The 23116-nt window shown below is 36.6% G+C and overlaps 1 protein-coding gene across 1 annotated transcript; it reads left to right on the top strand.

The window, feature by feature from the left end:
• The first annotated feature begins 2351 nt into the window (after positions 1-2351).
• Positions 2352-14791, top strand: Nudt12 (nudix hydrolase 12). Its single transcript, XM_048331404.1, has 6 exons — positions 2352-2563; positions 3611-4200; positions 6441-6608; positions 8303-8416; positions 11226-11425; positions 12594-14791. The coding sequence occupies exons 1-6, from the start codon at positions 2358-2360 to the stop codon at positions 12702-12704; spliced, it is 1389 nt and encodes a 462-aa protein (XP_048187361.1). The 5' UTR covers positions 2352-2357; the 3' UTR covers positions 12705-14791.
• Positions 14792-23116: the final 8325 nt, after the last annotated feature.

Here is a 23116-nt window from a genome sequence, read left to right as displayed (position 1 = left end):
AAATAAGAATGTCTGAGACTCAACAGACCAGATAATCATTACTCTTCATAGAATTCTGTAACCAGAGTTTGTTGTCATTTCTTTAAAAAAAAAAACTATACAAAAAGCAATCTTCATAAACCGCAAGGAGAAAAAAACTACATGAGAAGATATGACATGAAATGTAATGTCTTACATCTTTTAATTCTCATCGTCAAGGTGATGTACAGAGCGGCTGCAGTTACACACATAAGGTCGTGAGTACATTTCTTGTCAAACATGTTACCTCCTCCCTCATTTTTTTCTCCATTCCCCACCTCCCAATCACGCCCACCCAAGTTGTACAGTTGGTTTGTCTTGAATTTTAAGATAAAAAAAATTAAACTTAGGAAACACTTGGATAGATTCTATATACTGAGTGTCTATTTTGTTATTACATGTTTATTAAAACCTTAGCTGCATTAGTGTGTTCTTTTTATAAAATTCTTATCCTTTAGATATGCATTCTCACCTGAAAGGGTATTTGCAACTAGGAATGGTAATAGGCCTCTTGAAGCTCCTTCCAAAGACTCCTCATGGCTAGGAGTGTCATGCATAGTGATTGCTGGTGCTGGATTACTAACACATGGGGGCTCCCTATGTAGGAAGTCACGGGCATAGGTTTGTCTGACCTCCGGTCTGCTCAATGGCCTGTCCTTCACTTAGCACACTGGATCTCAAGGAAAGCATGACCCGCCCCAAGTCAAGTGGGGCTTGAGAGACAGGTGTCCCAGCCCCATCCTTTCCCCACGTCCCCCCCCCCCGGGGGTACTGGTGGGGAAAACTACATTTCCCACAAAGCCGCGCGTGGACGCCGGGCCTGTCGCCGGAAGTCGGCGAGGTGACTTCCGGTTCTGGCCCGGGACGGGAGCAGCTCTGGGGGTGGGAGGAGAGTGACCCTGGGATATTTACCATTGCCAGTCGCCCGGCCGCGTCCTGGTTCTCTTGGGTTAGTAGCCACGGCGGCCAGTTCCCGGTCCTTCCTCTGCTCCTGGCGGCTGGCGGGGGCGGGCGGGAGGGAGGGAGGGGGAGCCCGGCCGTGGGGCCCCTCGAGGTCGTAGGAGGCAGCCGGGTGGGCGGGCGCGGGCGCGGGCGCAGGCGCAGTGCGGCGGCCGGGCCTCCCGCGCCTCCCGCGCGCCTCCCGCGCCTCCGTCCGGCCCCGGGGCCTGAGACCCGCTGCCCCCCGGGCGGTGTCGCCCTCCCCGCTGGGGGGGGGGGGGCAGGGGGGGGGACGAGAACACCGAGCCACCCGAGGCTTCTGTTCAATGCCATGCATTGTCCTGAAGGGTTAGGGGGTTTTGTTCAAATAATACTGTGTTTTTAAGAATTCAGCAATGGAAAATGGTTTATAACCTTCCTTTCCTTCCTGTTTAAGTCCCCAGTTATTTACAATGGGGGGGAGGGGGGCATAGTTACCATCCCCAATGTTTTTATGCGTCTTAAAAGATACTGTGAGAAGCTAATGGAAATTAGAAACACGAATTGCTTTCACATACACACACACACAAAAAAAGGCTCAGTGTGTGCCTTACTGCATGTAATTCATAATTGGATCATGTTTTTAAGAAGTATGAAGCCGTGACTTTCTTTTTTCCCCAGAAACGTCAGTGACAAGGCAGACAAAGTTAATGATTGAAAAAGCTTCTCTGGTTCAAGGACAAAAAAAAAAAAATCAACCGACAAAACGTATGTCCTATAATAGATTAGATAATGCTGCAGCTCAGTGTAACAAAGATGGTAATTTCAAGAACAGTGCTGAGTCATATGAATTTACAGTTGGTATGAACAAATACGTTGACCTAGCCTACTCACACTAAGAATGAGAAAAACAGTACCATGAAGGTCGTGGAACTAATTGTATAGCACAATATATTGGGTTTTATGTGATCTTTAGAAAGCTTCTGACTAACTGTAGCATAATTTCTTACACCTGATATTGTAGAATGAAAGAATACTACTTGTCATCTGCTAACAACTCATGCCTTTGATTCCATCTGCTTTGACCCCTCCTGTCCTATCCCTGCTGAACTACCTGGTCAACATCACATACCTACTCCTCTTGGAAATATTGCTCACTCCTCCCTCAAGCCTCTTCATCGGTACTACCAAACCTATACGCTATGTTGTGCCTATTTGGGTCATATATACTGAATAAGAGTTCTCATCTGATAATAATTTTAAAATACATATAATTTGACTATCTTTTGAAGAGTATATTTCTTTGAAAGCCATCATTTTATTCTACTATCACTACTTAGGTAATGCTTAGTGTTCCTCCATTGACACAATGCAATCGTAAGCAATATTTTCTACTTATTTTCCTTTACTTAAAGGAAGAAATGTCTTCTGTAAAAAGTAGCCCCAAACAGGAACTAATCGCCCAACTACACAACTCAGCTGCAGAAGGAGATATTGGCAAGCTAACAGGAATTCTCCGTCATTCTCCGTCTCTTCTCAATGAAACTTCTGACAACGGCTGGACTGCTTTAATGTATGCTGCAAGAAATGGGCACCCAGATGTTGTCCAGCTTCTGCTGGAGAAAGGGTAAACATCTTCATATCTCGGGCTTTACCTCGTAAAGGACTTGGGATTTAATTTTTATGTTACATATTTACTTTCAACTTTTTTTTTTCTTTGCTTTTCACTCTTTCTCTTTAGTACTAGAGATTGAACTCCGTGTGTCACATATTCTAGGCAAATGCTTTTATGCTAACCACTTAGGCTTTTTTTTCTGTGTTTGTTTTTCATGCAAGACCTTTCTACCTTTTTTGAGGCTGGTTTTGAATTCCTGTCTCTACCTTCCAAGTATCTGAGGTGACAAGCATATACCACTACACTTGACTCAAATTGTTCTTGTAACTATATTAATATTTTAGGCTATTAAATAATTAACTTACCAGTTGATTATACATAATAAAAGCATAATTTCTAGCTAAAAACTTGGTTGTCTTTATTTTTTTTTCTGGGTCTGAGTATTGTCAGTGAGCTTTTTTGGCTCAAGGCTAGTGCTCAGCCACTTGAGCCACAGCTCCAGTTTGGGCTTTCTATGAGGATAAGAGTCTGACCTGCTCTCCTGCCCAATCTGCCTTCGAACCATGATCCTCAGATCTCATCCTCCTTTGTAGCTAGGATTATAGGCCTGACCTACTGGTGCCCGGCCTAACTTTTTTCATTCTGAATATTGAACCCATGGCTGGATGTATAGCAAGCAAGTGCTTTATTTCTGAGCTACATCCCTAAACTTTCTTTCTTGATAATTTAACCATCTCCACTTAATAGTAAGCCAGTTTATGAATAGGTTTCATCTTTCTCTTCCAAATTTATTATGGCTTCCAAGAATTGTATAGAATTTTATTTGTTGATGTCTTATAAAACGATTGATTTACATTTTACAAATACCTATCCAGAATCTTTAAGTGTCCACTGTCTCTAATCTTTTATCACCTGTGATTATTGTATGATTATTGTAACCTTAGTAACAAACCATGTACTAAACAAGGTACAAAAAGTAATCATTAGAGTGGTGATGGTGGTATCTGGAAATATTTTGTTGAATTTCTTTTTCTCCCTCAATATTTTCCTCATCTGTAGGTGTGACAGATCAATTGTCAATAAATCAAGGCAAACTGCACTGGATATTGCTACATTTTGGGGTTATAAGCATATAGCTAACTTACTAGCTAATGTTAAAGGTGGGAAGAAGCCTTGGTTCCTAACCAATGAGGTGGAAGAAGGTGAAAATTATTTTAGCAGAACCTTACTGGACCGGAAAAGTGAAAAAAGAAATAATACTGGCTGGCTTGTAGCTAAAGAAAGCCATCCAGCCACAGTTTATATCCTTTTCTCAGAATTAAATCCTTTGGTTACTCTTGGTGGCAATAAAGAAAGTTTCCAGCAGCCGGAAGTCAGGCTTTGTCAGCTGAATTACACAGATATAAAGGATTACTTGGCTCAGCCTGAGAAGATCACCTTGATTTTTCTTGGAGTAGAACTTGAAATGAAAAAAAAGTTAAATAACTATAATGGAGAAGTCCCAAGAGAAGAGGATGATGGGTTGATTGCCTGGTTTGCTCTAGGTATAGATCCCAAGGCTGCTGAAGAATTTAAGCAAAGACATGAAAATTGTTACTTTCTTCATCCTCCAATGCCAGCTCTTCTTCAGTTGAAAGAAAAAGAAGCTGGTAAGAAAACCTGAATCAGTAATAATGTGGGTTTTAGACCGGATGTACTATTTGCAATTTCCAGATAGCATGCCTTTTCTAGTAAGCAATGAAGGTAGGCTATCTTCATGAGGAACTTCCTAAAGTTTTTGGCTACTAAGGAGTCTCATCAAGGGAGAAGTGGTCAACTAGGTTGAATTTCAGTAAGATTATTTCAGATAGATTATTTTTAATGGACCTTGGTTTTTGTATAATGAAGCTTTTGATGGATTTGACAGAAGAAATTTCTACAGGAGTGGAAGTAGCAGTAGCCAGATCACTGTTACTGAAGAATTAATGAGAGATTAAGGAGATCACTTAGCCTTTCCTTAGGTCATAAGGCCGAGTCCTTCTAGAGACAAGTTGGTAGTTCTTTTTCAGTCTGGAATGGCTATATTTTATACTCCACATCTATGAAGAATTAATTAGACTTAAAAATTTTTATTTTTCTTTGGAGGTGTATATAACATTTTAAGATTAAAAAAACTTACAGATGAGCTACTTACATTTTTATCTCTTATTTTAATGCTAAGGAAACTAAGGCCCTTAACTCACCTACTGTATAACTTTACAGTCATTTCTCTGTGCATCAATCCTCTTCCAGAAAAATAAGGATAATAAAAGTACTTCCTTCCCTCATAGAATTGGTCTAAACAGTAAATAAAATAAGTAAATAACTCATATAAAAGACTTTAGATGGTATTTGGTACATACTAAGTAGTTACTGAAAGTCCATTTTTTCTAAATATCATGATCCTGAAATAACGTAGCTTTCCTAGTGAAAACTGAGATACATATTACAAAGTAATATCAGTCAATTAAGACTGTCTGGTTTATTGAATATCAGTGTTATAATTGTTCTTATCAATGTTTTTTCATTTCGCTTTAAATGTTGTTGCCATTCATTTTCATTTTGTTTGTTTATAATTTCATGAGCCAAATAATGTATTTGAAGGATAGCAAATTCATTTAGGCAAGTTCAAATATTTCAACAATAGTTGAATATTCAAATGGTTCCAGTTTTATTGCTTATTATATTTCCATTCATGTCATACTATATTTTTAAGTACTGGTGTAAAAAGTTACGCCAAAGTGTATTTTTTTGGGGGGTGGGGGGCAATCCTGGGCCTTGGACTCAGGGCCTGAGCACTGTCCCTGGCTTCCTTTTGCTCAAGGCTAACACTCTGCCACTTGAGCCACAGCGCCACTTCTGGCCATTTTCTGTATATGTGGTGCTGGGGAATCGAACCCAGGGCCTCATGTATACGAGGCAAGCTCTCTTGACACTAGGCCATATCCCCAGCCCCGCCAAAGTGTATTTTTATCTAAGATTTATTCTATTAGGCATAAAAAGGCTAACTACGGATATTGAAAATGCATCCTCTAATTGAAAACAGCATGTGTTTCCCAATGGCGTGGACCAAGAGTAGCTTGACGACCAAGAAGAGCAGAATCTAGAGATGGGCATCTATCTCTCGTTTCCTAGTTGCATTTCCTGTAAGATTCAAATATAAGTTAAGAACACCCTTATTGTATTTATTTCTTGCCAGAGTTTGGGATCAAACCTAGGGTCTCATCTATACAAAGCAGGTGCTCAACCACTGAACTACATCTTCAGCCCAACTATAATATATTTTTATAAAACTTACTACTGGCAGGTGCAAGTGGTTCATGCCTGTAATCCTAGCTACTCTTGAGGCTGAGATATGAGGATCATGGTTCAAAGCCAGCCCAGTCAGGAACACCCGTGAGACTCTTATCTCCAATTAACCACCAGAAAACTAAAAGTGGTGCTGGGGCTCAAAGTGGTAGACAACTGGCCTTGAGATGAAGAGGTCAAGGACAGTGCCCAGGCCCAGCGTTCAACCATAACCAACAACAAAAACCTACTACTATAAAGTTGGATTTGTAAATCTACTAGGATCATATATGCCCAAACTTAAAATTCATCTATAATAAAAAGCATCATCTAGCAGTGTGTACGATATGTTAGTCTCTCTGCCTTAAAAGAGAATTATATATTATTCAAATTAAAATTAAGTCTGATTTTTATCATCTGAAAGATGAAAAATGCACACATCATAAAAACAAATACTCAAACCATTGATTATACATTCAGAAAACCATGAACAGTATATACTATAGCTCTAGAACATCATATACATTGTAACTTTCTTTTACAGTTTGTCACAGAGTGTAACATTTTTTGTTTCTTTCTTAAGGGGTTGTAGCTCAGGCAAGATCTGTTCTTGCTTGGCATAGTCGATACAAGTTCTGCCCAACATGTGGAAGTGCAACTAAGATTGAAGAAGGCGGCTATAAGAGAGTCTGTTTGAAGGAAGACTGTCCTAGTCTCCAAGGTGTTCATAATACATCATACCCAAGAGTTGGTAAGTCATGTGTGTGTTAAAACAGTGGGCCATTTCATTATGACCAAGGATTCTTTGGGTCAGCAATTTGGACAGAAGTGACTTGTCTCTGCTCCCCAATATCTGGAGCGTTAACTGAAAAGACTTGGGTAACAGGGTGCCAGGGCTGGAGAGGCCGCTACTGAGATTTAGCTTTGTCATTCGCCAGTGGGACACTTTGTGGGAAAAAAGGTAAGGTTAGGTCCTGCTAGAATTGTCAACAAGGGTGCTTACGTGGGGCCCCTTCAACATGTTGATTTGGGGTATCTGAATGTTCCCCAGATTAACTCTCTCAAGAGAATGAGAGAGAGGCTGGCCTTGTCTGATCGAACCTTAGATGTTCCACCAAATCACTTCCACGGATTTTTCTAATTATAGCTGATTCACTGGCCTTTTTTTTTTTTTTTGGCCAGTCCTGGGGCTTGAACTCAGGGCCTGAGCACTGTCCCTGGCTTCTCTTTGCTCAAGGCTAGCACTCTGCCACTGGAGCTACAGCGCCACTTCTGGCCTTTTCTATATATGTGGTGCTGGGGAATCAAACCCAGGGCTTCATGTATATGAGGCGAGCACTCTTGCCACTAGGCCACATGCCCAGCCCTCACTGGCCATTCTTAAGGAGAGGAATGACACCAGTTCTTGACAAGAAGTGGCCAGTTCATACTGAAGTTCATACGGCATGTGCCATACAGAGGGTGTACCATGGTCCTCTTAGAAGCTTACAGAAGAGAGAAATTAGAGTCATCTTGGGGTTTGATTCCTTAACACCAAATTCCTGTTTTCTTATGTGGATCATTTAAATGAGTCATAATTTGAAAACTGAATATTAAAAAGAGAGAAGAAGGTCAGCTAATCTCCTAATGGAGAGGGAGAATGGCTGCAATAATTCAGGACTTGTTTGTGGCTTTACCAAAGCAGTACAAGCAGGAACTGGCTCCTCATTCCTACTAATATGTGCCTCTACCTTCTTTCATTCTAGTTACTACTTTGTTTGTTAAGTTTGGGTATCTGATATCCATCCCTTTAAGATTAAAAATAATAATAATAGATTGACTCAACACACCCAAGGAGGCCTCTAGGAAGTAAAATGATGGCTAGTGATACCTAGTTTTGTTCTCAAGAGAATTATGACATTGATTTTGACATTGATTATGACATTGATTGTTTCTCAATCATCATAACCTATTCAGTAGAATTGGCTAGATTAAGAGCTTCTAGAGAAGTAAACTGCAATGTTAAGTTTTCGTATTATAATGACTTAAACTGAATCATTAGCTTATAAAAATATAATACTAAGGATTGAAGAGAAAGGAAGACATTTGCTGTATTTATTAGTAAAATTGGAATTTTCCCATGTCAATATATTGTCACGCAGTCTTTTTTCTCATTAAAAAATAAAAATGTGCCTCAGATACCCTAGTAATAGAAAAAAAAATTGCTAAAATTGGGGGGATGAAGCCAAAATAATCTTTCTTAAGCTTAATGGCAGTATTTCAAGTGATTTCCTTTAGTTACTTTATCATCAGCCAGATCAGAGTAGAAAAGATCAATCTCTTACAAAACAACAAGAATCTTGTTCTACAGAAGCTATAGCTTTATATTATTCTACAGACAGTTCTTTGCACAGTGAATCTAAATTATTTCTTCCTGCCATTCATATATCTGATTGCTTTTAACAGATCCAGTAGTTATTATGCAAGTTGTTCATCCAGATGGGACCAAATGTCTTCTAGGCAGGCAGAAAAGATTTCCCCCAGGAATGTTTACTTGTCTTGCTGGATTTATTGAACCCGGTAAGCCTTTTCTGAATATTTTTTGTAATTTTTAAATAAAAAAATAGCATTTCAGATATAAATTATTATGCTGTAAAACTGAGGTATTTAAATATGTATCACTTTAATGACACATAAATGTTTTAATTTTCATGCTTTTACTAGTAATATTGTTCATTAATTAAAAATTCAATAATTGTCATACATTTCTTTTGGCCATGTGAATGATTTATACACCACTTCACTGGACTTAACCATCGTCACCTTTTCAAAGAAGTCATATGAGGGCTGGGGATATGGCCTAGTGGCAAGAGAGCTTGCCTCGTGTACATGAGGCCCAGGGTTCGATTCCCCAGCACCACATATACAGAAAACAGCCAGAAGTGGCGCTGTGGCTCAAGTGGCAGAGTGCTAGCCTTGAGCAAAAGAAAGCCAGGGTCAGTGCTCAGGCCCTGAGTCCAAGGCCCAGGACTGGCCAAAAAAAAAAAAGAAGAAGTCATATGTAATCGTGCCAGTAGCTCTGTATCCGGCATTCACAGTTCTTAGCCCTACACGACTTTTTCCACCAGCACTCAGCGTCACCTAAGTTGATATGCATGCATTAATTGCTTTGTTTTCTGAACTCACTAAAATGACAGTTCAATAAAGGCAGTTCTTTTAATGCCTCAAGCCCTTAGATGCATGCAGTCGGAGCTTAATAAGTATTTGTAAAACAAGTGAGTGATAATACATTAATCTCAGTTTTTACTGTTAGTCTGAAATTCTACATAACCGCAGTAGTAAACATGCAAAGTCAAGCTGTGTTTAGAAGTGCTTACATGTTTAAATTATATGATCCTCATCAACCTTATAATATAGATACAGTTCCAGCAGTTTCACAGATGAGGACAGTAAGGCACAGGGAATAAATAACTTTTCCAAAAGTGATCGGGAAGAGATTCAGGCCGGCCAAGGCCATTTTACTTCTGAGTCCTTGATCTAGATCACTGTGCTGTTGTTTTAATAGTTTTAAGTTAATTTTTAATTGCTGGATAGTATTCCATGTATCAATATTACACTGTTTCTTCATTCCTTCAGACTTAGGTTCTTGACTATTACAAAAAGTTCTGCAGTGAGTATTTCATGCTTCTCTTTATATGTATTTGCAAGAGTTATCTAGACTATATACATAAATAGCAAGAGTAGCACATATGGTATAACCATGTCCAAGTTTCCTTCTCAAGTGTTTCTACCAATTGACAGCAGCAGTAGGGGAAATGTTCTATTATTCCAAATCATTACCAACTTAGGAACGTCAGACTTTCAAATTTGTCATTTTAGGAGTATGAAGTAGAAAGAATACCTATGTGGTTTTAATTTTAATTGCTGAGGGAGCAACATTTTGAAATGTGTACTACACATCTGGTATTCCTTTTCTTTGAATTTTAGATGTTTATATCCTCTGTTTTTGTTTTCCTTTATTGTTCTTTTGTTTTCTAATTTCGCAGGTTTTTGGAAGGAGGGTGTGCGTGTTTGTACGTGTGTGTGTGTGTGTGTGTGCGCACCAGTCTTACAGCTTAAACTCAGCTCTCCTAGAGCTTTAGTGATCAAGGCTAGTGTTGTACCACTTAAGCCATAGCTCTACTTTCTGCTTTTTGGTGGTTAGTTGAAGATAGGAGTCTCAAGGTTTTGGACTATGATCCTCAGAGCACACTTCCCATGTAGCTAAAATTATAGCCATGAACCACTGGTGCCTTCCTGACTTTTAGCAGTTTTTTACGATGTGTTATATGCTAATCTTTTAATGTATTGATACGCTAATATGACTTCAATAAATATTCTCTTGTGATAAGTTCCTAATTTTGTGAGGAAATCTGTCAATCTACATAAAATAGAAAGCTGTATTTAAATACATATTTTACTAAGTACTCCTGTATTTAACAAACTATTACTAAGTAGGTTAATTTTATTTACAAATATTTTCCTCTATTTTAATTCTCAATTCCAACAAAACCAAAAATATAAAGAATATTTGTTTTTAGCACTTTACCATAGATTGGTCACCAGCAATGTAGCAAAAAAGAATTGCTTAGAAAGAAAATGTTACTTGCTTTTAAAACTTTCAGTGACCTAGAAAGAATTATCTGCAGTAATTCTTTGACAATGTAATTTTCAAAAAGATCTTCAATATTCTAATGAAGGAAAAACTATTTAGTTATAAGAAGTAATATAATCATATGCGTGCATTAGAACAAAAGAAGCAAAAATGAATGCCAAAATCTAGAGACAAAGGATAAAAAGATAAACCATCCCAAAAGCGATACTTACAAAACCATTTTGTGTAAACCAACTGTACAACTCATGAGGGGGGAGAAGGAAAGGGAGAGGAGGAGTTGCGTGGAGGGGAATGAAGGAGGAGGTAACAAGTTGGATAAGAAATGTGCTCACTGCCTTACATATGAAACTGTAGCCCCTCTGTACTTCAATTTGACAATAAAGAAAAAAAGAAGTCATATAAGGATATTTTAACTAGTTCTAATATATAGATATGAAATGATATCTAAAATGTTTACATAATGTTTGGTCAGTAGTCAAGGACAGATAGCTATAGATCTTACAAAGAATAATTTTTGAATTGTAACAGATCTTTTTTAAAAGGTGCAAAAAAGTAAAAGTTTTGTTGGGATACGTCGTCTATATGAAGTTATGTACTAAAAGTAATGAGTTTTCATTTCTATTTGGATGCTCTTATTTGAGTGTCTTTCCAAAGTAATTTTCAACTTTTTAAACTGTAGCACACAGTGTCCCAAGCATGTCCTCAATAACTTGTTCTTTTGCTCTGTTTCATTAGGTGAGACAATAGAAGATGCTGTTAGGAGAGAAGTCGAAGAGGAAAGTGGAGTCAGAGTTGGCCATGTTCAGTATGTCTCTTGTCAACCATGGCCAATGCCCTCTTCCTTAATGATTGGTTGTTTAGCTGTTGCAGTATCTACAGAAATTAAAGTTGACAAGAATGAAATAGAGGATGCCCGCTGGTTCACTAGAGAACAGGTAAAGTTCAATTTAATTTCCTTCTTCTATTGATTGTTCCCTGACAGTATTGGTTTGGGCATGTAGCAAGGAAGCATATTTTCAGCAAGTTGGATGAATGGCTACAGCTCTCTCATTATGCATGGTTTACAGTGTAATTGATAATTCCATATAGGGAAAATGTGTGTTCCCCTGTGTATCCTGTTTTAGCTTACTCTATGAGATTTTTCTAATAATGATGATTTCATGCCATTTCAAGTTTCAGATTCTATTCCATTAAATCAGTGATCATTTAAAGCTGAGAGATAAATATTTATTCGGAGACACTTTAGATTTCAGTTTATAGTATCAAACTATCAGTTAGAGTTTTTGAAGTCTTTATTTTGAATTATTCTGAAGGACAGAAATGGCATAAATCCATTGCAAACATTCATTCACAAGAACATTTTAAAATAACATCCCTGGGCCTGGTGTAGTGACTCCTGCTTGTCATACCCCTTGGAAGATCGAGATTGAGAAGATAGTAGAAGATTGAGAAGATAGTGGGGGGAGGGGGGACACAAGAGTCGATTTCAACAAGCCATAGTTTATATAGGTAGTAAGCACAAGCCCCTGAGTTTAAACCCTAGTGAGACAAAGAATAAAATAAAACCCAAATAATATAGTGAAAAATAAATTATTTGTGTTGTTTTACATGATCCAAAACATTGGAATGTATAAAAATGAATATACTTATAGTAAAGACCTGAAATCCTATCTGCTTTGTCTATATAAGATTAGTTTTATTTTGTGCTAAAACTTCAGAGGAGTTTTAATATAAAGCTGGTCAGTTGTAGTATAGAACTTCAAAAGGAATTTTAATATAAAATAAGAAATTAGATGATTATTTCAGAATTTTAGGAAAGGAAATGAACCTTCCTCAAAAGTTGACTTTAGTTTGAAGCTAAGTGTGGAAAATAGCATTTTTGCCTTTGTGTGATTGCATTTTCATATGTTTTTCTGGATTTGAAAAAAACTCAAAATAAGAACTTCTTGAAGCTACAGTAAATTATAGATGTTACAGATGTCACTTTCTGCTATTGTTACTCGCCGTAAAGGTCATCACGTTTTGAATGAATTACATAGTCATGGAAATGGTATTTCGGTGTTGAGATCCTAATCCATTTTATTTTATTATGGTATATTTTAGGTTGTGGATATTCTTACGAAAGGGAAGCAGCAAGCATTCTTTGTGCCACCAAGCCGAGCTATTGCACACCAGTTAATCAAACACTGGATTGGAATGAATCCCAATCTCTAAATCAAAGACCTAGGCTTTGAGCATGATTTGCTTTTGAATACCAGGTACTCCTCGAGAGGATTTGAAATTACTAGTGTTCTTTGTTGTTGTAACACAGAATATTATGTTGGGCCCCTAAAATATTTTCAAAGTGTTCCTTCTATTCCATAGGACTCCTATTTTAATACCTTAAAACATTACTTTAGGTTTTCCTAACTTTGGGGGAAGCTATTGAATGTATTTTTGTGGTCATACTTCAAACATCTATCTCAAGAAGTCATAGATACCATTGTAAACAAATATGTTCTAGGGGCTCTAATAAGCATTAGATGTCTCACTAAATTTTCTTAATTTGAGAAGTGAAACAATAAATTTGAAATTATCTTTGGTTGATATTTATGTTATTCCCAAAGTTTTCACTACCTGATTTTAGTTAACTCCGCATCGCGTCTCTACTTCCTGTGGTTCTAGTAGAGATACTCTTAAGTGTTGCTGCTTGTCTAATCTGACCAGTGTTTAGAATTTGTTATTTTAACAATTGACCCTACTAGGAAACGTTAAATGACACACTCATGGAAGGGGAACTACACTAAGAGGACGTTTGTGTCTTTAAACCTAAAGCTACTAAATGCACCTAGGTATGAGTTCATAAGACAAATCAGGATTTTCTACTTTCTCATTGAAATTAAGCATATTTGAAAGGAATTATTTTAAGGTGAGGGTGCCAGGTGCCAGTGACTCACCTCTAATCCTGCCTGTTGTGGAGACTGACCGAGATCTGAGGGGAAGGATTTGGAATCAGCCCAGGCAGACTAGTTCATGAGAGTCCTATCTCCAATTAATGAGCAAAAGGCAGAAACTGGAGATATGCTCACATTATAGAGAGCCAGCCATGAATGACCAAGGCAAATGGGAGCACAGGCTCCGAGTTCAAGCCCCAGTACTGAGAGAGGAAGATACAGAAAGAACCAGAGACAGAAATTTGTGGCATATGTTTACATTTTCAGTTAAAAGCTCTAGTTTTACTTGATCTTATTGTGACGGATATATCTATGTTGACAGGAGAATTCTATACTTACCATCAGTGCTTGTAATACTTAGAACATCTTGGTTTTAGCCTTATTCCAGTACATTCTAAGAAGCCTCAACTGGTAAGTGTAATTTAAAGCTGACGTAATAAGATTCTAGAGAAATTAAATTACAATAATTCAGAACATTTTAACATAGGAATATATATATACAATAAATGTTGCTTTGAAATTATTTCAAAGAGTTTATAAATATTTTTATAATTTGGCTTTTTATTATTCTGTTACAATTGACTAAAACCTTAGGGTTACTATATGTAACCCATAGGCCATTTGTATACAGAAGAAGTCTGAAAGAGAGTTCAATAAGTTGATGTAGGAAATAATTGTGAGAGTGTATACTGTGTAACCCAACACAAGATTTTCACCTGTAATAGGAAATATGAGCTATTACCAAAAATATATGTACAGCATATTCAAAGAAGGAATAGTAAGGACTTAGTTTACCAGATTTTAAATTGAAATTTTAGATACAGTCTTGAAAGATGTATTTAAATTAAATAAGGTAACTTTCTCAGGTAAAATTTTTATAAGGTAAAAGTTTATAATAAATAATAAAAGCTTGATGATACTAGAATTTTAAACCAAATTAATTCTTACACAGGACTTTAATGTACCTAATAAACTTATAGCTACATTGATATATTGATAAGTATGTGCCTTAATCATGAAATATAGTCGCTTTTGCCTTAATTTTACTCCAACTGTACTTTTAATATTTGCAGATTCTAATATTACATTGTAAACTTCCAGACTGCCCTAATGTTAGGATGCAAATGTAAAATAAAAAGTGCTAGTAAATATAAGTATATATTTTATTTAAGGTATTTAATGCTACTATACTTGGGAAAATTCACTATGTAAATTATTGTTTTAATAATAATTCCTAAACTGCTAACCTCTGAGAGGTGAATAGCTACATATAAATGATAAAGCATTTTTTTAAATGGTAGAGGTGTAAGTGACAAGAATGTATTCTAATCAAATTATGTAACAACACATTAAATTATCCATTTCTGATTTGTGTGTTTTGTATTTTTTAATGGTTTGACAAATTTATTTTTACAAAGAGAAAAAAATAAAATGTTGTCATTATCCTCCATTTAAAATTGATGTATTTTTTAAAGTCTCCTTTTGTAATTAGAAAACTGTAGTTTGAACAGAGATTTGGCTCAGGGGTATACAGAAGCACCTGGATTTGCTCACCAGTACTGAGAAAAAAAAAACTTATTTAGCTTTCAAATGTGTATTTTTGGATAAAATACACATATACAACACATGCACACTGAACTTACATGTATATGGATAGTCAATAATTTTAATCTTTTGGTTTAAAGTTACATGCCTAGCATAAAGATAGGTGTTTTGTGTAATTGTCTCATATTGCACGTCTTTATGTTTTGAAATTGTTACTGTTTATGAAAAAAGCCAACACATTTCATTTATTTGGAGACGTGAGTTAATCTATCAGAGATCCAGTTAAGAAGTGGTGTGAAAATGGGAGAGAATGGGTCATTAGCGGCTGGGACTCCGAGCTAGAAGGAGGAAGCACTGGTTTTTATGCCACCAGGGTCGATGAGATGGGCTGTATTTTGAGAAAGCCGGCATCGTGGTGATGCTAAACGCCTACACCTTCAAGAAAGTCATTTGAGTAGGTGCTAACTGGAGAATTGCTCTGGAAAATAATACTGAAAACCTTCTTTTTCTACACTATTTTTTTTCTTTTGTCTTCAATTTCAGGCCACTCAAGGTAGAAGTCAAAACAGCTTCTAAAAGAGGGAGTTTGTCATCATATGCAATAGATTGTTAAATGACTCGGCGTATTTTCTTTTAGTAGAAATGGCCAGTGGAAACTCATTCCCGAAATAAAGATAGTATTGGAAAAATAAGAATGATCAGCATACTTGGTTCTTTTACTTGTTTGGGATTTTTTTTCCAGCCACTGAAAAAAAGCATATAGACATAGTAACTGGGCTAAAAGGCAGATTTCTCATTCCATTTTTAACTGAAGAATACCTTTATATAATACAATTAGTAGAAGTTTTCATTTTTCTTTATTACCTCCAGAATGCTTTTCAGTTTTTATGGCTAAGCAGATAAACCATAGCATCAAGCCAATGGTTTCTAGAGTAAGAAGGATGACTGTACAATTTGTAAACCAATTTTAATTTAAAAAGTCCTTTTTTCTATCAAAAAAAAATTCTTTCTACCTAGAATTCTGATAAGAGAAAAACTGTAGCATGAAGAATGAAAATATTCCCTTGCTTTCCATCCCCGGGCTCAAGGGAACCGTAAGTCCAACTTCTTGTTTCACCCTGATGGGATACGAGCATTCTTCTTACTGCTTGTCTGTGAGAGGCCTTCATAGTTAGTAATGAGGATATTCCCAGGTGTAGAAATTTAAAATGGTGCTCTTTCCTGTATAAGAGCACAATGAGAGACGAATGATGTTATTTTGTTTACTTTCAATCTTAACTATTTCATTATAGCTTCAGAGTGTAGTCCACTGGAACACTGTGATGTTCTGAACACCTCAGTAGAACACCTGCTATGATTATTACTCTTACCTAGCAGGGAGCTGAAGTCCTCTATCAGTGATGGTGAAGTAATTTTCAAAGTAGCCAGCCGTCTTATTGCATAGTTATTTTGCTTTGTTTTCACAGATTGTGTTTATGGAACAAGTTTGATGTGACCAAGCAGTTTGAAATACCAAAGAAAAAAATAGCCCAATATTGTGAGCAAATGGAAGCCTCCAAGACTTTGTTGGTGCTAATCACCATCCATTTTGCCTCATGGCATAGGAAACAGTGGGGTGTACCCATCAATAGAAAGACAGTAGAAATCTGTGCAATGTGGCACAGGAAAAAAAAACAAACAGGCATTTGTGTTTGTGCACCTCCAAATTTTTATGGCTCTGGTGGTAGAATCCTAATTTATTTTGTATGAATGTCTAAGTTCGCCACACCAATTTTTTCTTTAGTTCCTAGTCACTTCATACGTGCTCACAAATAATAAACATGTTTTTTTATTTTATTATGATGGTAAATTTATCATATATAGCTTTGGGGATTACACAGTAATATCTGTTTGGTATATCTAAAGGTCAACTTCTGGACTATAAAAGTAATATGTGCATATTTCCAATATATTTTAAAATATTTCTGGCAATATTTACAAGCTCCTTAGGAAACAAATCTTGGGTACCTTATTCTCATGATAAGCTATACACAATCATTTTTATAAACAATATTATTATTTGATCCTTAACTCTGTGAAGCGCCTTTCAATATGATCATCTTCAATTTACAGTTGTGCAAGAGAGGATAAACTTCCTCAAAGGCACATTTTTATATAAATCGAACCAAAAGTTTGAAAGTAGGTATTTCACTCTAAATCCTTTCATCTTTTCACTTAACTCTCTCTAAGAAGTGTTTGTGTTTATCTCTTGTCATTTTTGTTTGTACTTTAGGTACTGGAGTTTCCACTCTTTCCAGGCTCAGTGCTTTCCCTCCCCCCCCCCCCCCCACCTGGACACTGTCCCTGAGCTCTGCCATTTGAGTGGAAGCTCCCCTTCTGGCACTTTAAGTGGTTCATTGGAGCTAAGAGTCTCACTGACTTTGAACCATGATCCTCAGATCTCAGCCTCCTGAGTAGCTAGGGTTAGGACCCCACTTTTTGTTTGTCCTGGCCCTGCTTCTTACTTAGGCCCTTTCACACAGATGCAAAGACAAGACACAAAGTACCATGTCCCACTCGTTTGGTTGAAACGAGTTCTCACTTTCTGCCCAGGCTAGCCTCAACCTGATTTTCCAGATTTCTCTGCCTCCCAAGTAGCTGGGATCAGAACGCAAGCTTCATAATACTGCATAATAATATTTTCAATCCCACTTTCCTCTGTCGGACATGGAAATTTAGTAATTTTTTTCATCTTGACACACTTTACACATTTCTACTAGACCTTCACTTACTACTTGGTTTGCAAATCTCTACCTCCTCACTGTCCATTAGACATACTTAGATATCTCTAAGCCTCCAAAATAATACATCTAAAAGTATTTTTTCTCCCAAGCATTTCTCTGCTTCTACCTTTCATTTGGTCTCTATGTCTTCTTTTATTAGTCTCTCATGTCCCTTTTTACTCGACATCTATTCTTCACAATGCAGTCAATGATATCTTACTGAGGAAAGTTTTATCTAATAATTTCCTTACTTAAAACTTCAAAAAGAATCTCTGGAAAAAAAAAGGAAACTTCTATTTTAGGGGGTATAGTAGCCAACCTCTCCAATTTTCCCATTTCAACTTATCACTTCCATTTATTTAAATCCCATAAATACATATACCAAAATCTGTGTTCTTGCAAAATATACCATAAAAATCTATATTGTAATTGTGAATTTACTGATATCATCCACTCAGTGTAACCTGTGGAAGGGTGGTGTAACATATCTGTGTAAGCCTTCGTCTTGTGGGCTGAGCTTGGAGGATTTAGGTTGAAAATACTAGGGCAGTGTTGGTGACATACTATCTTTAAAAATACACGTAATGTGGTAACCTGAATTATAGTTACTAGTTCAAGTACAAATATGTTGCTTATTTAAAGATTCTAAACCATTATTGTAAACCATATTTTCACTTCTATTTTTCTACAATTTCAAAAGCCTAAATCAGAGCCTATAATATTTAACCAGTTTACAAATGAGTACATTTGAAGGTCAACAAGGAATATGAAAATGGAAATGAAGTATTCCAAAATAAAATGTACATAAAGTTTCTCCATGTCATACTCTACACTGTTTCCCTGTCTACCATGCAAATATATTTGATCCAATCTTCATAGACAGCCAAACTAGATCATGGAAGTTTTCATTTCTGTTTGGATTACTTTTACTTCCTCTGCCCCTTGTGAAATTCTTTTGTGCCTCTACTGAAGCTGATGAACCACAAAAGCACATCAGTGCATCATCAGTCACTAAGAGTCCTTTAAAAATAAGCTTATTTTTAGGAATGACTTAGACAGTTAATAATAGAATGATTAAAGGATGATTGACCATTCCTGACACTGCATTAGACTAATACGCTAATTAGATTTTGTATTCGAGAGCCCAAATAAATCCAAAGAAGAACAAGACAAGGGGCTCAGATCTTTGCTTCATTTTCTTACCTTTCAAATAAATACTTGCACTTCCTTCAAATTTCCTTCAGATCTGAGCAATTTATGAAGACTTCACCCAGGTGAGCTTTGTGTGTGTGTGTGTGTGAGTGTGTGTGTGTGTGTGTTACTTCACCTTTTTCAGAGAAGTATTCCACATTTTATACTTCACTGTCCTAACTTAATTGCTTGGCAAAGGACAAAGACCGAAGGGGAAAGTATTTGAATGCTGTATATGGAGACAATTCAGCAATGAATTTCCTTCCAATCACAAGCTATCCAGCTGTGTTACTTACTCTGTTAACAAATAATTTAGAGACATCCAAAAAATATTGTAAATAGCCAGTGTGTTTAGGCTTCTTTTATTTACACTAAGAAAGACATCATATGCTCATTTGAATAGCCATTATCCATATCCTAATTTGGTTGTTTCAGATAAATTGTGCATTTCGAAAGCAAGGAAAATGCAATTGACAAGCTAGGCTCCTAAGCATAATTGAAATTCATTCTGAATGCAAGAAGGGTCAGCTTCATTTCTGAGCAGTAGACCTTGTTTTGAATTCCTATAATCTGCTTTGTTTCCATTGCAGCATTAAACTGTCTAATCACCAAAGTGATTTCTTCATCTACTTTCATTGAATTGGTCTTCATTTTGTAATTAATATTAAATAAGTATTTATATTTAATTTTTAAACTACATTAGTTACCAAAAACATTGTGAACTAAGGTAAAGAAAATGACATGAACATTAATATTATATTCTATAGCAATTTTCAGTTATTCTATGATGAACTTAGATTAATCTCACAAGCAAAATATCTTGGCCAATTTTTGTTTTTAATAATCCCAAGTCAAATATTTAAAAATAATTTTAATTGGTTTCATTATTGTGTCTTCATACACTTTTTTTTAAAGTACCTCAATTATATCCCATCCTATCACTTCCTTTGTCCCTTCCTCTTCTTAAATTGTTCTACTTGCCTTTTACACTGATGTTCCCACTCCCGTCCAGGTCTAGATTTTGTATGTGAGAGAAAACCAAGGATAGTTGCAGATCACTGACCTAGGGCATGCAAGACTCAAAGGTACAAGCCCCATTTTGCAAAAGAAAAAGAAGTATTCTATTTAATGATTACAGTATCGCATTCTATTACAAAGATAGTCATTTTCACCACATACAGGGGGCTCATGCCAGTCATTGTAGCTACCCAAAAGGCTGAGATCGAAGGATCAGCATTTGAAGCCAGCCTGAGCAAAAAAGTCTGAGACCCTTATTTCCAATTAGCAACAAAAAGCTGTAAATGGAACCGCAGCTCAAGTGTTAGAGCTCCATTCTTTTCTTTTTCTTTTTCTTTTTTGCCAGTCCTGGGGCTTGGCCTCAAGTCCTGAGCACTGTCCCTGGCTTCTTCGTTTCTTTCCTCAAGGCTAGCACTCTGCCACTTGAGCCACAGCCCCACTCCTGGCTTTTTCTGTTTATGTGGTGCTGAGGAATCAAACCCAGGGCTTCGGGCATGCTAAGTAAGCACTCTACTGCTCAGCCACATTCCCAGCCCCAAGAGCTCCATTCTCGAGTGAAAACAAAAGCTAAGGGAGAATATCCTGGCCCTAAGTCCAAGCCCCAGAACCAGCACATTTTTTAAAAAAGATGATAATTTTTAACATTGTGATAATATCAGATATATACCTTAAAATCCTGTATTTGAAATAAAACAGAAACATCTCTACTATCTAGTATTATTTAAAAACAATCTTCCGTGGCTAGAATTAACCTTTTTAAGTTGAACTTTAGTGAAATCATGTTTTTCTTCAAAAATGGAAGTGACTGTGATAAAATTACAGCGAAGATGCTCACAAGATAGTCTTTGTTTCCTGTACTATTTACTATTATTCTTAATTATCATCTTTCAGTTGTTATACAAAGGAGTTGCTATTAACAAGATAGTCTTTAGAGACTTCTCTCCCGGGGAAATATTGTCCAGTGACCAGGGTTTCAAGTGAGTATTTAACAGATAGGAATTTAACTACAGTAGAGTAGATTTCTCAACTCTTTTATCAAATATGATATTTCCTTTCATGGTCCTGTTCCCCAATACTTTTGCCAAGTGCAGAATAAAACTTCTAAATGTAATGTGATTTGTGAATATTTTTGTGTACTGAATAAAAAGCACTGACATTTTATTCCTGTCTCTTCAGGCCACCCAGACCTTAGAGAATTTAAGATGGAATGGAATGTTATCACTCATTACATGTTCAATATAAACTTAATCATAAAGTGATTAAGTTAACCTGAAAGTTATTTCTAAATATAATTGCTCATTCCCTTTTCATTGACTATAATTGTCCATACCTTCGTCATTGGCTACATTGCAATTTGCAAACATTTTTATGGCAGTAGGCAAATATCAGAGCAGTCAGTAGCTCAAGCTACATAAAAAGGAAGGTCAGCAGAAACTATCAGGCACATGCATGTTCTAAATAAATGCCTTTTTCTGGATTTCAAAAAAAAAAACAGGCATTAGATTGAGTTAAGCGACAAATTATGTGAGCAAAATGAATTTAAAATGCTTTTCAAATTGGGATTGTAGAATTTGAAGTTTCTTTTAAATCTTTTGATTGAAACCTCTTTGGAGCTTATGTCTTGTTTGTGTTCCTATTCTGATCACATCCTTTATTCAAAAGTGACACAAATAGGGGCTGGGAATATGGCCTATTGGCAAGAGTGCTTGTCTCATATACATGAAGCCCTGGGTTCGATTCCTCAGCACCACATATAAAGAAAAGGCCAGAAGTGGTGTTGTGGCTCAAGTGGTAGAGTGCTAGCCTTGAGCAAAAAGAAGCCAGGGACAGTGCTCAGGCCCTAAGTTCAAGGCCCAGCACTGACAAAAAAAAAAAAAAAAGACACAAATAAATTCAAGATAATTTAAGTTACCTAGAATTAGGAGGTATGATATTGTCCAACGCACACTAAATAATTGTTTTCATTAGTAGCTGCTGCATTCCATTCCCACTAAAATTGTGTGTGTGTGTGTTTTGTTAAGATGTGTTTTGGGTTTTTGTTTGTTTGTTTGGGCAATGATGCAATTTGAACTCAAAAATGCTTTGCAGTTTCTCAACAGGGTCTCTCCCGTTTAGCTTTTCTTTGCTTTAGACATTGTACACAGGCTCTCCTGCTGTCCTTGCTACTCATGGCTAACACTAGCCCTCCTCCTAAGCCTCCTGCTGTACTCTCCTACACATACCTGGAGAATCTTCCCAGTCCTGCATAGCTGGGCATACAGGTGAATACTATTCCACCCAGAACTTTTTCTGCTTATCATTGAGATGGGCGTCTCACTAACTTTTAGGGGGCAGGACTTTACTATCTTTGAGCAGAAATCCTCCCAAGTATCAGCAAAATATTCTAACTCATTCATTTACTACTTTCTCCTAAAAACTTGGTAGAAATAACCTATATTTCTTAGGCTAAGATCGGCAATACACAGTCCTGATTAGGGAACAAGAAGTATTTGAACATATATTAATGTTTTCTTGATATTTTTATTATCCTTTAAAATTTAGCAATGTGGTTGCCCATCAGTTTCCCTGATATAGAGCGAATGATCTGAGCAGTCAAAAGCTCTTCGGTGTCGTGGAATTGTGGAGACTTTCCTTCTGAGCACTGATAGGACCGCATTAGAAATAGTCACAGGGGTTTCATGTCCTGACTTAAAGAGGAACGTTTCTGTATGGAGATGGAAGCACAGGATATTAAAATACTACTTCTGTAATTTAAGGCTGAATATTTCAAAATTAAGAGGCTATCATTTAAACCCAGCAAGAGTTGACAATTCAGCAATTATTAGGTCTTGTCAAAGCAAGTGTAACTGTTCTATTGTGTGGTTACTGAAGTGGTGTGACTCGAATAAAAGAAAGAAGACAGCATGAAAAAACATTCTTTATTAATAACTAGGTAAAACTAGGAACAAATACTAGTCTGTGAGATATATTCAGTTGGTGTTTTTTTTTTTACTAATTCCTTAATGAACTTTACGAGGTATCTAGTGAAATAGATAGATAGATAGATGTGTATAAGTATATAGAGATATCAGTGTTTTTAACTTTTTACTATTTTAACTACTTCACTCTGAAAATGTATTACTTTATCCTATAGACACTATAATTAGTCAACAGAAAATGATGTAACATTTGACATAGA

This window comes from Perognathus longimembris, chromosome 22 (genome assembly GCF_023159225.1).
Source record: "Perognathus longimembris pacificus isolate PPM17 chromosome 22, ASM2315922v1, whole genome shotgun sequence".
Taxonomy (NCBI): domain Eukaryota; kingdom Metazoa; phylum Chordata; class Mammalia; order Rodentia; family Heteromyidae; genus Perognathus; species Perognathus longimembris.
This window is presented reverse-complemented; position numbering and strand designations above follow the sequence as displayed.

What these genes read in the sequence shown, in the direction of transcription:
- Nudt12 (XM_048331404.1), top strand. Translation starts at nt 2,358, where the DNA reads ATGTCTTCTGTAAAAAGTAGCCCCAAACAGGAACTAATCGCCCAACTA. An exon ending in CAGCTTCTGCTGGAGAAAGG is followed by an intron (nt 2,564 to 3,610) that starts GTAAACATCTTC and finishes CCTCATCTGTAG; the next exon opens with GTGTGACAGATCAATTGTCA. An exon ending in TGCTGGATTTATTGAACCCG is followed by an intron (nt 8,417 to 11,225) that starts GTAAGCCTTTTC and finishes CTGTTTCATTAG; the next exon opens with GTGAGACAATAGAAGATGCT.